We start from the raw sequence: 15,734 nt of genomic DNA on the forward strand, positions 1-15,734 counted from the left end.
CCTCTTATATTCATTTTTCATCAATAAAACAAAACCAAGTTTACATTATAAATATTAATTACCACTACTATTATTATCGTTTTCGACGTTCGTTCGTTCATTTATTTTCTATTTCTTTTTTTTTTTCTCCTTACATACAAAATTTTTTTTTTTCTCTTCTAAATCATTTTCGTGCGTGTAATTACAATGCGTTAGAGAAAGCGAGGTACATAGTGTGTTGTTTTGTACTGCCTTGAGTCACATGGTGTACAGGAGGCTGTATTATAATAAATTATTATGGTTTTCTCGTAAAGTTAACATTCCTAGATCCTACTATGTACAGATCCCAATTATTGAGATTTGAGCCAAAACTAAACAGGGCATATATTGCTGTTGTATCGTACCGAACGTGTACGTGATGAACAAGAGCTGAAGAACCTTGTGACCCTTGGCCATTTATTTGACTATAATTGTGCGTTAAAAAAGTGTGACGCCGATCGTTTAAAAAAATGTTATCTGCACAGTGGCAAGAAAGAAATCAATCTTTTGTTTTCACAGTATTGCGACCGCAACAGACTGAGTAATTAAACTTCGCACCTTGACTTCTTGGCTCAGCCGCAGTTTTAGCCGCCATTTACACAACGTAACTCTTCATTCTCCCCTGCACACTGTCACACAATGAATAATTGTATTATTACATGAAAGAAAACCGACAAAAAGAGGAAAACCTGTTTTAGAGGGAGCTAGAGGACGAATACTGTAAAATATGAAATTGTAATATTTTAATACTGATTTGCAGATGTGCATAATTTTAACATAGCTGGTTAAAAATGAATTGTACTGATACGAAAAAAAAAATGATAAAAGTCAAAAAAATAAAATAAAAATAAATACATCCATTTGATGGAGATAATAATAAAAACAAATATTGAAACTCATGACAGATGAATTCTCTGTGTTATTTTAGGGAATTGTAATAGTTACAAAGGAAAATGTTTGTTTTGTATATCTCTTAGGGATAAATAAACTTTTCAAAAAATATGTAAAATAATCTGTACTCGTATTAGACTTATATTGTTGGTAGATTAATTCGTAGCCAAACTTGCCCTTGCTTCATCCGTCTCTGAAGTATTGTGCCGTTACGAGAACTAAGCTACGAATTATTGTGCGCAACAGCAGAGCAATAGGAAAAATACATGGAGTATATTTTGTTTCGAGAGTCGCTAAAACTAGTGAAATCAATGTATTGAGACTTGGTCAGTATGCGAAGTAGGTGTAAGAACATTACGATTGCGAGATTCATGTAAACTAACGAGGTCACTTCAACAGCTAACTTCACGTTGTTGACACGTTTTTGGGTATTCGGTGAGCTTTGCTCGATATAAAACATCGGTTCAAGCGATAAGGAGGTAAATTTTTACTATTCTCCTCTATACATGCTGAAAAAAATGACGTGAAGCTGTTTAGCTCGTAGGGCGAGGGCCAGCCTCAATTGATTCGTAGAGTTTGTAAAATTATTCTTCGGGATAACCAGATTTCGCATCTCGGCTCGTATCGACATCCACCACCCACGCGGGCATCTACTGATTTTATTAAAATATACGCGAGGCATAGAAAAGTGGCAATTATTGACGCGATCCGAAAGATCGACGAAGCGTAACAAAATGGTTGCTTCGTGCCGGCTGGCTGACTGAGACGACTGAGAGATATCGAGTTGTCGGCATTACACGATAAAATTACGGAGGGTTCAATTTTGGTCGACGATCATGGTTAGAAACGTTGTAAGCACTATTGATGCACTTGATTCTTGTTTGTCGTCACTGCTGAATAATATCGTATTTCAGCACCTCGAACGCAAAGAATGTCTAAAGATATTTGTTGAATTCTAATGGATTTGCATGCGTTTCCACATTCATTCGTTTCCTTGTGCCATTCATGCTGTATTAACAGAAATTCAATGCTTTTGTATCTAATTCCCTAAGTTCCCAATGGTCAATGTCATTCACATAATTGATTTCGCTATACTCGAAGCTCGGAGTATTTACGCATTTCTACTACTCAACCGTAGTATAAATACTCTCAGTTTATTCCGTTGGGCGTAATTTGGGATTGAGATCTTCCCGGTTTAATTGAGTTCTGCATTGAATAAAATCTTGGTTACTGACAATGAGACTGCGATAGAAACGATAGGAAAGTATTGCTTAGGCCACATTCCGTTAATGATTGATGGTCAGTGCTGACAATCAAGAGTGCGAAAGAGACAGAGCTAGACAACAGTATGCGAATGCGAGAGAGACACAAGACTGCTGATATGATTACGTGCCCACGAGACAAATAATTAGGATAAAACTAAGCAGAAACATACATTTAAACGGATCAAATTTTTTTACCCTGTTTTTTCCTGACACGTTACGGGAATATATGAAAACTATGCCCTCGTAAACGTAGTTGATTGATCGCAGCACCAAGGCGTGATGCGGATAGGTAGGATAGTTATCTTATCTTTATTTGGTAAAATTTTCGCTACCAACACCGTGCGGTAGAACGTCAATAATTAATTAATCTTCGTAGCTTTGGGCAAGTTTTAATCTTTGATTTAATAGTGGATAGAGAAGTGAAATAGGTATAAATTCATGTTACCTACTTACTCAATTGAAATATCAATTATTCGAATACACAGTCACGGGCTTCTGGACTTTGGTGATGGAGGAAAAGAAAGAAACTTCTGTCCCGCAGGAAGAAGGTAGAGACGAAAATGTGACGGAGGAGGATGATGAAGAAATATATTCGGATATTGAAGATGAGGGTGAACCCGACACAACCTGGTACACGATCTTACGTTTTAACAATGATTATAATACTCATTGTCAATGTTACATTTATATTCTTATCTAACTCTGAAGATACATTTCCAGAATATTAATCATGGATTTGACTATATTGCAGGCTAGGATTCTTTTACTTTTGCAATATTGAACGGCACAAAATCAGTTCAGAGCATCCGCAATGGGAGAGGAATGATATCATGAAAGAATTGACAAAAATGTGGAACAATTTTGACACCGAAACGCGATCTAGGTACAAAGAAATGGCAGTAAATGAACAGTCTACTTTCCTCGGCAATCAGCACGAACGGGTATGTACGAATAATGTATTAATCATTTTTGTTGTAATATTTTCGGAATTGAAATTTTTAATTACCATTGTTCATCCTAGCCAGTATGATATTGAAATACATTTTATTAAAACTTTTCAGCTATTGTGAGAATTACAGAACAATAATTGATGGCAGTCAAGTTTTGCAGACACAAAAACAAAAATTCTGAAACAATAACGAAGAAAATCATACATTTTTCACTGATAAATAATATTTGATTTTATTACTGTGCACTTTGAGCAGAATTTCTCTAGTTTACATGTTCAAGTTTTCATAGATTCCAGAAAAATTGATTGCTGGTTAGCTTTTTACTTTTTCTAGAATTATACACCAATTGCCTTGATCGTAATAAGTATTCGTAATTAAAACGTTGGGCAATTCTGAACACAAACTGGACAATTCGCCTTCTTCAAATACGTGGTAGAATCTAAGGAAATTACCACCACCTTTTCGTTTCCACGGAACGAGCATATCTGAATGTGTGAATTCCGTACGGTTTTCGTGGACAGGAAGAATTGCGCCTCCTTCGATAGTCACAGTTTCCCCCAAATCATTCAAAAGCTTGTCATGTTCACTTGTGCGACTTTTCAAGTAGGTGGATGCTACGGAATTCTTTTTTTGTTCCTTTGCCCAAACATAGATTAAACAATGACCTCCGGGTTTTAACACTCGTGTTATTTCGGAAATGGCTTGTTTTCTTCTGTCGATTGTGGAAAGATGGTGAATAACCGCTATACTGATCACAGCATCCAAGGAATCGTTTTTGTATGGAATATGCAAACAATCTGCCAGTAATACTTCGAATCCTCTACCATGGCAAACATCAGTCAATCCAAAACTGCGGTCACAACCCACCTGAAGTTGCAGATATTAAAATGAAACGAAGATATCTGCTTTAGTTTACTACAAGTATAATCGGATATGGTAAATGTGGAATAGTCACAAGATTGTGAAATAATAGCGTAATTTTTTTTACGCCAATTAGAAGAGGCTTGCCTTAAAGATATCTGGTCTTCCGTGGAGATATTTTCCATTCCCACATCCAACATCCAAGAGCAATCCTCCTTTATCCAGTGATTCAATAAATTTTGTTACATTAGGCCAGGGTTTGTGTCGCGTTTCACTGAAATGGTCTGATATCTGTTCGTAAACCTAGAATAAAAATAATGGAAAATACGAGAGGTTTAAAGATGGGTATGTATATGGTGTAAAAGTGAGCACTCGATGTAAACTTTACCTTATGAACGTACGTATTCTCTATATCAGAAGCTAAGTTATTATTGATAATAGTCGAGGAATAATTTTTTCGAGAGTCGCAATATTTTTCGAAACTACATCTGCAGTCACCACTGTGGAGTTTCCGAAATGTGAAAGAGGTACGCGTTGACCTTTGCAAAACCGTTACTCCGTCTTTGTTTCTGATAACGTCGTTGTGTCTTGGTACAATTCCGTGGATCCATGCGTATCGTGCTTCCCCTGACATAACCAGTAGCGATCTGGATGAAAGAAATACCAATCTTCGCTCCTCCCCACGTTTAAATTCCATCACACAAGGGGAACCCAAAGACAAGGAAAGAATAGTATCTTCGAACGGACTATGTGTATCTATATGAGGGGGAATACCTGTAATAAAACCAGTAACATTTATTCCTTGCACAGTCGCGAGACTCATCTTTGAAAAGGAATAACAGGAACTTGCCTTGGCCTGGTAAGTAACGGTTGATTGTAAGCTGATCATAATCATAGTTTCCACATTGGTGTTCCTTGAAGCGAGTTAGCAGAAATTTGTACGATTCTGGAATAGGAGCTATTGGATTGTCAGGGTCCACTTTGTTAGTGTCATATCGAAACTCGTATCCAAAATGCTTGACTTGTCTGTGCTTCAGTTCAGAGGGATTTGTCCCTAGAACAACGTACATGAGTATAAGAATCAGAGTTCGAGTATTCTAGAAACTGTTTTCAGTAAAATGTTATAAATAATCGAAGTAATTTATGGGATGAATTTTATTTCATTACAATATTTTAATATCTGAGATATGAGGTTGAAACTGATATTTAAAACTTACCTGTTTCTGTCCAGTCGAGAAATTTCAAAAGGAAATCTTCTTCCTCCAAAGTTATAAATTCTTCTATTAATCTCAACCCTGGTGGGAGAGGTTTATTCCACAAATCGTCATCTGCACTTGGAACTGCAAAGTATAATCTTTTCAATTATACACAAATACTAGATACTCTGAATCTAGATCTATTTCATTTCTGTTGAGTTGAATTGCAGCTTATGGCATGAATGTTTTCTATATTACTCATACCGATGATCGTCATTCGAATGTATGAACAAAGAAGTAAGAAGAAACCATCAAAAGAATTTGATTTGATCCATACCAGTTTCAGTAAAGGACAAATACAATGGGGTATTCTTGTCCTGAAATTTCAATTTGCCATGTAAAGCGTCGAATACAATCTGAGCATGTTCCTTAGTACGCACTTTCAAAAAACAATACGATTTACCGACTGGCATGATCAAATTATACGATGGTACCAATTCATTTACGATGCTATCCACATCCTCTCTTCGCAATCCCGTAACCAGTCCGGCATTGCAAATCATTAGGCACTGAAAATGAATTCTTACATTGAGTAAACCACTACATAGCTAAGATCGTGAATCCTGATGCGTTATGATATTTGTCTCGTTATTGTAAATTATTACAACAATGACCTGCGTAGGCTCATCGCTGCATTTGATATTCATATCCCTAGCGAGTCGGTGCTGTGCTCTTCGCTGCTTTCGCAGATTTTTCACAGCAGGATTCATTGTAGACTATTAGTCAAAAACACTTAAAATGAATATCTGAACGACCAATAGTTACTAGTAGTTATATTTTACTAGGCCACTATTATCGATAACCCAATGACAAGTGATTCCATCTGTAAGGGAATAAGAGAGGTTATGTTGTGTTGCGGGAGAACAGTGTATCAAGAAGCAGATAAATTTTTTAAGGTTATGATGTGTTTTCTGTTTTCTGCTTGACTCTGGATACGCGTGACTGTAGACGACGAGCTCTTTTAAAATTGTGTACGAACGCATTCAGAGAAACTGGACTAGATGGCTCTGGATATAAAACATGTATTTTACAGATCAAATATTTAAAAATTGATGACACGATTGATTTTTTCTTTAAATATCAGAAAAAAAGATTTATCCAAATCGGCAATAACCAAACGACAACATTATTTAAATATTATCTCTTCAGTTACGGAAGTGGATGAAATTTTACAAAATTTCCGACGAAATATTCGATTCGATTACTTCTGAACTTATATATTTCTGCCAATATAACGATTGTAGTACAAAAGTGAAATGAAAGGGCATGTAGTGTAAATACCATCGAACAGATACCGCGGTCTCCGTTCAAAATACCGCGGTTAAGAATGTGTGCGCGAAGTCTCCCGAACAACTCCGAGTCAATCCGAGCACGACCGAACCGGCGGCCATTTTGCAACTCTAGATACGAGGTTCGAACGTCGTGAAGTTCGGACGTAGCGTCTCGGTCGCCGCGGATTTAATTTTGGGGTACGTCTAACACATTAAATAATTGAATATTATCACGCCAAGTTGGCCTAATCGTTGCAAGTGCACGTAAATACCGGTTACACATTCGATGCAGAGCATATAAAGTACGATTTCTGCCGCAACAAACGTTCGCGACGTCACGAAACAAATTGCGTTCGCGATTCGGTCGTCCTTGTGTAGGCATTTGTTTTTGTTTACAATCGGAAAGCTGTGTAGCTGCGTGCTGTTCACTTTGATATTCATACACGAATATTGTCACCGGTACGACAATTCGTTTTATTATTTCTCTTCCTCTGTTTGCATTTTGCTACCATAGTGTATCTACGTTTTTGTTCCGACTTCTTATTCCGAAAGTTTGTCTTGATTGCATTTGCTGTGATGTAAACCGCTGTTTTTTGAAATCCACCATCATAACTTTCGGGCAATTATTTTCGCAGAGTGACTCCGATAGTGAAATATTGAATTGAAATGCAGTCAACAACGCAGTCAGAAATCAACGCCTTGACGACGACCCGGTGCAGCTGCAAATACGTCGGAGCAAAGTAAGCTGATGCTGTTCAGGCGCTGGGCGACGGGTGAGTCACATACGATCTTGTTTGTCTTTTCGATGTGCATGATCGCCAGTCCTCACGTCCCCGCGCCACACTCATTTTCTCAGAGCATGGATGCACGAATTCGTATCCGACATACGAATCGGGTAATACGATAAGATTTTACGGCAGCTTAAGAGGTTGCTGTAGCAAACTATATTATTGTGACTATTAGGAAGCAGAAAACGTTTTTGGGTATTGTTTTCGGCATTGCCTGTAGAGTTGCGTTCACTGCATTATTTTTACTCCAGTACTGCGTGGTCTTCGATAATGGCCAAAGGCAGTGATATTTTACTCTGTCGGTGAAGACAGATTTTGCCGGTCAATATTGTTCGAAATGAATGGATATAACGTAAAATCGCACCTCATCTTATTCTTAACGCTGTGATTTTCATCCGTACCTTTACTAATCACCTAATACTTTGATTTCAAAATTCGATATCTGTTGACATTGAAATTAATAGGCTTTTCTGTCGTATCGACGTCGTTTATTCCTAGCATTTTGTGCAAAAATTTATAATTTCCACATGTATCCTTGTTTCTTTCTTACATCTCTTTCACGAATGGTGCGTATTTTCTGCTAATTGGATGATTGATACCGTTTGATTTCGGAAATTGTATTGCGCTGGTATACGTTTGGTTTGGAACGCTTGCATGTGAAGATTAATAACAATCACGAGTGCACGTATAATCAGATACGGTTTGCAGTAGCCACTCCATGTGTCGTCGTACATACAAGCGGTCCGTGTCGTTACATGAATATGATGAAGCAATCCGCGGCGTAAATGGCGAAAGTATAGTTTGAAGCGGAGATATAAAACGTTGGAGCAAAGCTACGACTGATTCAGTCAGCGCGGAATCGTTCTTAGCGAGATATTCGAAAGCAGGCGGAAGATTTCGTGCAATTTTACATCCAGTTTGGTGCGCTTTAGGTCGATTTCCATCTTCAGAGTATTGAAAAAGAATCCTTTCTTCTTGGACAGATTTGATCGGAAGTAGAATTAGAAAATTTTAGCGAGTGGAAGGTCGATCGAAAGTGACGCTGACGTTGTTCTTATAAACAATTTAGTACAACACACAGTGAGAGATTTTTTTTTTACGTGAGGGGAAACAATATCGTGATCCACGATGAAAGAGGAGTGGAATAGCTTGTGGTCGGCGGCCTTGGCTGTCCTTGGCTTACTTGGTATATTTTTGGGGACTCATCTATGGAGGAACTTTACAGTACTTTGGTATTACAAGAGTTTTAATGTGCCGTACAGCAAGCCAGTATTCATTTTTGGCAACATGCTGCCGATGGTGCTGAAGAGAAAATCCTTCGCTAAATTCATCAAGGATTTATACGACGAATTTCCGAATGCCCAGTACTCCGGTGCATTTGAATTCACAAATCCCGTCTACGTTTTGCGAGATACCGAATTGATAAAATCGGTTACCGTTAAAAACTTTGATCACTTTCCCAATCACAAACCCTTCGTGGACTCGTCGATGGATCCTCTTCTCGGTGGCAATTTGTTCTCCATGACGGGGGAACGTTGGAAGGAGATGAGGTCCATAGTTAGCCCGACGTTCACATCCAGTAAAATGCGCGTGATGTTCGAGCTGATATCAAAATGCGCGGACGACTTTACGGATTATTTAGAAAAACAGCCCCGCCCGTTTACCGTTGAAATGAAGGGTCTCTTCACGAGATATACGAACGACGTGATTGCCACGGCCGCATTTGGCATTAGCGTTAATTCTTTAGAGAATCAGGAGAACGAGTTTTACCTCATGGGCAAAGACGCCACAGACTTTAGTGGCCTGCGGGCTGTTAAGATGTTCCTGTTCACCTGGAGTCCCACAGTGATGAGGTTATTGAGACAGACCTTCATCTCGCACAAAGTGGCAACATTTTTCCGCAATATAGTCGAGGACACGATATCCACGAGAATTAAGGATGGAATTGTCAGACCGGATCTGATTCATCTACTGATGCAGGCCAAGCATAAACAGGGAGACGAAAAACTCTCCATCGACGAAATTACAGCGCAGGCGTTCATTTTCTTCTTCGCCGGTTTCGACACCGCTTCGACACTGATGTCCTTCACCTGTCACCAGCTGGCCGTTCATTCCGATATTCAGGATAAACTGATCGCCGAGATCGACGCCGCGTTCGAAGAGGAGGGTGGCAAACTCTCTTACGACAAAGTCAGCCAACTCAAGTACCTCGATATGGTCTTGAACGAAACGTTGCGCTACTATCCGCCTGCTGTATTCACTGACCGTTTAAGCGACCTTGAATTTGAGTTGCCGCCGCCGAACGAGAATGGCAAACCGGTAATCGTCAAGCCCGGGACTCGAGTCTGGATTCCGATATACGCCCTTCACCATGACCCTCAATATTTCCCGAACCCTGAGAAGTTCGACCCGGAAAGATTCAGTCCGGAAAACAAGGGAAGCATCAATCCCTTTGCTTACATGCCATTCGGCGTCGGTCCCAGAATCTGTCCCGGAAACAGGTTCGCCCTGATGGAGACCAAGATCGTGCTTTGCTGTCTTTTAAGGAAATTCCACATTCGCGTCGGTTCCAAAACCCACGTTCCTCTAGTCCTCAACAAAAAAAGCCCAGCCATGGCGGCCGAGCATGGATTTTGGTTGGATTTGGAATCGAGGAAACCGGCAGTTTGTTGATTTTGCAGAAAATATGGATTTGTTGAATTGTGCTGTATATGACGAGAGATGTTTAATTCAGTGAAAGAGGTTTCACGGTTGAACTGCCACGAAACTTGTTTTAATTTTCTTGTTTATTGTTTTTATTTTATGGTTACAAGATGAGAACCGGTTGGTAGAATAGTTAAAAAAGAAACCTACAACCACGCTGTATATGTATGCAAAAAAAAAAAAAAAATCACCTTGCGTAGTTCATTGCAATAAATACTGCGCCATAGAGTTAAAATAATTTCTTCTCTTCCATGCCTTTGATGTAAACAATAACACAGTGAGCGATTGCTTCTTGTGAGTGATAATCCGATATTTTGTCTGTAGAAAAAGATTTGATAAACTCATATGACGTGGACAGTAATGATAAGATTTTAATTCAGAGTCATTGTACTGAAGCCAGAGTTCGAAGATAGCAGTTGGATGTATAATAAACTTTTTTAAGTAGCATAATATTCGGCTCAGTTTAACTTCTATAATCATGTAAAGATTTTCTTTACAATTTGGTAAAATTCAGATTTTCAAGTTTTGCTAAATTATTTTGATCGACGACCTCGCGTTCGGTATGCAATTAATATCCTACCCGGTAGCTTCAGCGTCTTTTAGAGAAGTAAAAAGACAAACACTTCACCATTCCAAGGTCTCTGTCCGTGTGCTGTCATCAGAGTATAATAATGTGAGCAGCTCGAATTATTATTAGCTTTGACGCGTATTTTGAATTTCAGATAATTACCCTGTACGAGAGTCTGCGTTAATCGCATACTTGGGTGAATTTGTAAAAAATATATAAGTACATGCATAATGCATATTTGATCACCGGAATACCGTAATATCAATTAATTTATTGTTTATCATCCAGTGTTCGCAGTTTCTTGTTATTCGGATTCTGAGTATAAATCTGCAGTCCGATACTCGAGACTAGATGTACACTTGACCATTGCATGATGTTACGCAACTGGATAGTTTCACTTGATCCGCACACAGAATGTGTCTCACTTGTCAAGCGTTAAGTGGCTAGCCAATTAATCGAGTCTGTGTTTCGTCCGTGTAAACATACATACCTATGTCTGTTACATATCGAAGACTGAAAAACGGATCGTGATATTCGGTCATATTATAAAAGTCATGTCATGATAGTCTTTGCTGTATCACCCTATAATTTGCGACAACGTGTGAAATCGTTCACTAATCAACTGGAAAAAATATGATTGAAATTGAAAGCAAACTTCACACGTACCAACGAATGGTGGTTAATTGACGGTCTTGATCATTGGTAAATTCACTATAATTGTAACAAACAGCCTGACGTGTTCTGCGGGCTGGGTGGGTGGGGGGGGGATCAGATTATTTTGGCCTAAGGAAATGAGGAAACTATCATCGAACGGATAATGAGACGCAAAGAGGTTGTGACCGACGATGAAACGGAGAGCGGAGAAAGTGTCGAGGAAGAGGTTACCGGGAGCGATGAATCTATACCGGCGAACTCCAAAAAGGATCAACTCTTCGGCATACCCAATTTCGAATTCTCTTACAAACGACTACCCAAGAAATGCATCAAATTCTCGTTCCTCTGCGTAAACGGTGCAACTTTCGTAAGCAGCAGAATATTGCTTGTCCCGATATGCACACTGTTTCAGACATTTACCCATTGCTCATGGTGGAGATTTCGAAAGTACTTAAATCTTGGATCATATCACAGTTTTCAGGTATAACAGCCTTCATTATATCGATATGGATGCTGGCTGACACAAAATTAATGTCCAGACTTGTCGGTCAGCGACTTTTTGTAACGATACTACTTTTCGTCGGTCTGTTGACGGCCGGTATTTCTTTCCTGGGTATTCTGTCGATAGTAAAGAAAAGGAGAAGACTTTTGACCATCGTGAGTCTTATGATTATCTACAGATTATCTGGAGTCTGCGATTATTTCCGTTGCACAATTTGCTAATGAATCATATGTAATTACAGTACATATCGTGTCAAGTGATATCTTTGTGCGTTATCTTCGTTTGCGCGGTGATGAGCTTTTCATTCTTTGATAAAATCATGAGAAAGCTACGCGAAGATATGGTTAACACGATAGTCAACTACCATTCTTTAGATTGGGTTACCGAAGCCTGGGACAACACTCACAGATACGTAAGGGATTCGTGCAACAAAAAGTCCATTGATGCGATGTTCGGAAACATGAAAAATTCAACAAAATTTTTGCAAAATTCCATTAGGGAATATGTATTCCTCTTTTTCTATGTCTGTTTCACGTTGAGAAAAATTCTGGATTTTCCGTCGGAAAGATCAGGAAAGAGTTGATGAATTTTTTTGTTTCTTTTTTTTAATCTTCCAGCCAAGTGCTAATATTGGACTAAAATAGACAATAGCACGATTTTAATGACTCCCAATTCTGTGTTGAACCACTAACAGCTGCTATGCTGCGGAATCAGATCGTATCGAGACTGGGCTCGCTATAACATGAAAATTCCTCAGAGCTGTTGCTCCTCCTCCATTGACAAGGTAGAATAATTTCGAATTTACATGCGAAAAATTATCGTCGAACTGGAATTAACGCGGTAAAAATATTCCAGTGCCTTATCATGACCGAAGATTTGGCTTACAAGTCCGGCTGTTTGAAACGCACACTTATTCTCCTCAAATCGAATGTCCATACGGTCGCTGTGTCCGTGCTGTTCATCTCGATCGCACTGGCAAGTATACAATGTAACAAATTTCCAAAGTAGAGAAAAAGAACTTACCGTCGAAATGTTGGTTCGCTAATTCAGTCACGCGTCAAACTTTTTCACCAGTCATTTGGTTATTATTGGTATTTGCAACAGGCAGCGGGTGTCTTTCTGGCCGTTGGTGTGTGCAAAAGATTCAAGCTAAACAGATCGCCGGCTGTCTGACGTTCTTTGTAAGCTGCAATTATATTTGCAGAGGTGCGATTGACTCGTATGTTAAAATTAGAAGTGAAAATGCAAATAATGTAAAACGTTATGTATTTATTATCATATATAGATCATATATTTTCTGAAAACACTTAATATATCATACTTATAATAATATATCGTAAGTATATCATTGGACATGCTGGTTGGGTCGTGACACTGCGTCTGCCTATCGGCAGTGGCTAGTGCGTATATGTATATACACATCGGTATGTATGCATACAAGGTTCGAAATGGAACGTAAAATCTTTCAACGTATATTATAATAATAATAATATACTCGTGCGTGATGCCTAAAACTTATATACGAATATATGAGAAAGATATATTACGAATTACTATTTCTCTCTCTCTCTCTCTCTCTCTCTCTCTATCTCTCTCTCTCTCTATCTCTCTCTCTCTCTCAATTTTGACTTTGACGTAATTATTTTTTCTTCTCTTCTCTTTGTTATTTTATTAATTTTTTTTTACTACCGAACTGCAGACGGGCTAAATTATGCTGCTGAATTGCCATCGATCTTCGGAAAGTGCCTGTGTTATAATTATGCAATGGGTGAATGAAAATTGTGTGTATAAATAATGAATTCGGCCGCGTAAAACGTATTCGATTTTCGCGTAGCTGCTTCTCTACATGGTATATATATATATATATATATATCAATTACGTGTATTCTGTACATACACAACGTGAATTAGTACAGGTATATGTGTATATATATATATATATATATATATATATATATTGACATATCGGTAAATTTAATTATTTACGTATAATCATTTATTTTTATAGTATAAACTCATACGGATTTAATGTATTATAGGTATATGTATAGTGTAATTGTGAAGGACACAGGGCTGGGCGCAGATCAGGCAGATACCATTCAGTTACAGATATATTATATCATAGCAAACATCGTGACTATTTACAATAAATACAGTTTCGTTAGATTATATATATAAATAAAATATAATATCATATTATATTATATTATATTATATTATATTATTAGGTATATATTTATTATTTTTTTCTTTTTTGTTTTTTTTTTGTCTTTTTCTTTTTCCATTAGGTTTACAGCAACACTCGACAGTAAACAATTAGATCAGCGGCAAAATAGCGTTAATCTACCTAGGTAGTGGTCGTAGCTATAGCGTAGCCGAGCTGTGCGCTCCGATTCAGCTCCCTTAACATTATATTCTTTTAATTAAATCAATAATTTATTTATTAGTTTATTAATCAAGTATACGTGGATCAGGGTCTAGCTACAGTAGGCCACCCTATTCTGTTCGCATTCTACGTTGTTAGGGAATAATTGGAATTTTCTTCTTCGTAAGTTTTGCCTTTTATCTTTCGTAATTTTATTTTACTTCGTTTTCTCATTAAATGCTCTAGTTCAATTTTAGCAATTAAAATTCTTCCCCATTTATTTAATTTTCCTCATTATTTTATACACATATATATATATGTATATATACATATGTGTGACAAGAAACAAGGAATTGTCACGAAACAAGACGAACTTCATGGAAGTTAAAAAATGATCAAATTTAATTAATTAATTAATTAATTTATTATTGGAAGCGGGCGTATCTTATAACCCATCCATCTACTATTATATAGGGCGACGACGATACCGTCACTGCGTCGCTGTGTTTATATAATTTGACACTTGATATTACATATTTGAAAAATACTTTATGCTTTGAACGCTTTTTACTTTTGTTTTTCTTTCCCATTCTTTACTTTTATTTCAAATCTTTTTCTTTTTGCCTGTTTTGTTTTATTTTTCGTTTAATATTATTTTCAAAATGCATTACAAAGCATATTATTATTATTATTATTATTATTATTCTTATTACGAGTCTTATTCTTATTATTCTTACGCTTATTATCATCAATATCATCAATATTATTATTATTGTTGTTATTAATATTATAAATATTAATTATTGTTATTATTATTATTATTGTTGTTGTTGTTGTTGTTGTTGTTATATCTAGTACTGTGTAATTTTATACATTCAATGGTAATTCATTTCTATTCCAGTTACCTATTCAGACATTGTACAATAGGTTGCGGTTTCCTCCTTCTGCGCAATCTTAGTAGGTATAATGCGTTACGCAATGAAATAGTAGGTCGTCTTGTTATACTATTGCGTTATTATGCACGTACGCGCGTACGTCATGCCGAATGTACGGTGGGAATTCTTTTTCCTCTCGAATACGAGGAAACAATTCATACCGCCGAATGTACTGTAATAAGTATATTGTGGATGCTAATCACGCAGTTGTGTCAATTCAAATCGCGGGTACATACAGATACGCGTACATGTAACGAATGACGGGCTTTTCGAAACAAGGATTATATTGTTGTATACACGCGGATACATTTATTTAGCGGTATAGGTTGTATATTTATTAATTCGCGATGGTTATGAAAATGAATAGTGCGCGGGAGACGAACAAAAGTTGATTAAAATAATACCCGACGTGGGTATTTCGTTTATAGCCAGCCAGCACAAATATATATATATGTATGTATATATATACACGTATAGGTATAATACATGTATATGTGTATAGGTTTAACGAAGATGCATGTACCTATTACAAGTATAACGAATCGCGTTTTATCGTTATTAGACGTTGTGAGTTTCTTTCGCGTGAAGGTGGTTATTTTTATTTTTACTTCTTCGTCTTCAAATTTTATCAATTTATTTCTTCATTATTATTCAGGTATATGTTATGTATAATGTGTATTATATGTTAAGTATGTCTATGAAAATTT

General features: G+C 37.3%; 5 protein-coding genes across 12 annotated transcripts in view; 4 read left to right on the forward strand and 1 right to left on the reverse strand.

The window, feature by feature from the left end:
• Nucleotides 1-1,025: 1,025 nt before the first annotated feature.
• Nucleotides 1,026-3,344, forward strand: LOC124184412 (high mobility group protein DSP1-like). 6 transcript variants are annotated; one of them, XM_046574073.1, is made up of 4 exons: nt 1,026-1,388; nt 2,644-2,804; nt 2,926-3,115; nt 3,236-3,344. In XM_046574073.1, the coding sequence occupies exons 2-4, from the start codon at nt 2,683-2,685 to the stop codon at nt 3,242-3,244; spliced, it is 321 nt and encodes a 106-aa protein (XP_046430029.1). In that variant the 5' UTR covers nt 1,026-1,388; nt 2,644-2,682; the 3' UTR covers nt 3,245-3,344. The 6 variants fall into 6 exon arrangements, with proteins under 6 accessions (XP_046430029.1, XP_046430030.1, XP_046430026.1 ...); XM_046574074.1 differs by having other exon boundaries at nt 2,660-2,804; XM_046574070.1 differs by lacking the exon at nt 1,026-1,388 and adding an exon at nt 1,443-1,760.
• A 92-nt stretch (nt 3,345-3,436) lies between these two features.
• Nucleotides 3,437-6,250, reverse strand: LOC124184402 (alkylated DNA repair protein alkB homolog 8). Its single transcript, XM_046574054.1, has 7 exons — nt 5,856-6,250; nt 5,519-5,750; nt 5,203-5,325; nt 4,836-5,039; nt 4,374-4,759; nt 4,133-4,288; nt 3,437-3,991 (listed from the first exon to the last, which is right to left on the reverse strand). The coding sequence occupies exons 1-7, from the start codon at nt 5,949-5,951 to the stop codon at nt 3,437-3,439; spliced, it is 1,752 nt and encodes a 583-aa protein (XP_046430010.1). The 5' UTR covers nt 5,952-6,250.
• A 345-nt stretch (nt 6,251-6,595) lies between these two features.
• The window catches only part of LOC124184409, a 209,439-nt gene continuing 200,300 nt past the window's right edge, over nt 6,596-15,734 (forward strand). The window contains exons 1-2 of one of the 3 annotated variants that reach the window (XR_006871191.1): nt 6,596-6,710; nt 7,148-7,285. The gene's annotated coding sequence lies outside the window, so the exon portion shown is untranslated. The remainder of the gene's footprint in view (nt 6,711-7,147; nt 7,286-15,734) is intronic. The other 2 variants (XR_006871192.1, XR_006871190.1) reach the window with 2 other exon arrangements.
• LOC124184403 (cytochrome P450 9e2-like) lies at nt 8,142-10,238 on the forward strand. Its single transcript, XM_046574055.1, has one exon. It carries the CDS (start codon nt 8,429-8,431, stop codon nt 9,971-9,973), a length of 1,545 nt encoding a protein of 514 aa, XP_046430011.1. The 5' UTR covers nt 8,142-8,428; the 3' UTR covers nt 9,974-10,238.
• LOC124184413 lies at nt 11,358-13,314 on the forward strand. The gene is made up of 2 exons (XM_046574077.1): nt 11,358-11,592; nt 11,700-13,314. Exons 1-2 carry the CDS (start codon nt 11,389-11,391, stop codon nt 11,946-11,948), a joined length of 453 nt encoding a protein of 150 aa, XP_046430033.1. The 5' UTR covers nt 11,358-11,388; the 3' UTR covers nt 11,949-13,314.

Source organism: Neodiprion fabricii, chromosome 6 (genome assembly GCF_021155785.1).
Source record: "Neodiprion fabricii isolate iyNeoFabr1 chromosome 6, iyNeoFabr1.1, whole genome shotgun sequence".
Classification (NCBI taxonomy): Eukaryota; Metazoa; Arthropoda; class Insecta; order Hymenoptera; family Diprionidae; genus Neodiprion; species Neodiprion fabricii.

Excerpts from the sequence above, each read along its gene's own strand:
- LOC124184412 (XM_046574070.1), top strand. Across the intron at positions 2,805-2,925 it reads GGTGAACCCGACACAACCTG|GCTAGGATTCTTTTACTTTT; the intron begins GTACACGATCTT and ends ACTATATTGCAG.
- LOC124184402 (XM_046574054.1), bottom strand. The coding sequence starts at position 5,951 with ATGAATCCTGCTGTGAAAAATCTGCGAAAGCAGCGAAGAGCACAGCAC. Across the intron at positions 5,751-5,855 it reads GCAGCGATGAGCCTACGCAG|TGCCTAATGATTTGCAATGC; the intron begins GTCATTGTTGTA and ends ATTCATTTTCAG. Across the intron at positions 3,992-4,132 it reads GAAGACCAGATATCTTTAAG|GTGGGTTGTGACCGCAGTTT; the intron begins GCAAGCCTCTTC and ends CTGCAACTTCAG.
- LOC124184403 (XM_046574055.1), top strand. The coding sequence starts at position 8,429 with ATGAAAGAGGAGTGGAATAGCTTGTGGTCGGCGGCCTTGGCTGTCCTT.
- LOC124184413 (XM_046574077.1), top strand. The coding sequence starts at position 11,389 with ATGAGACGCAAAGAGGTTGTGACCGACGATGAAACGGAGAGCGGAGAA. Across the intron at positions 11,593-11,699 it reads GCGTAAACGGTGCAACTTTC|TTTTCAGGTATAACAGCCTT; the intron begins GTAAGCAGCAGA and ends ATCATATCACAG.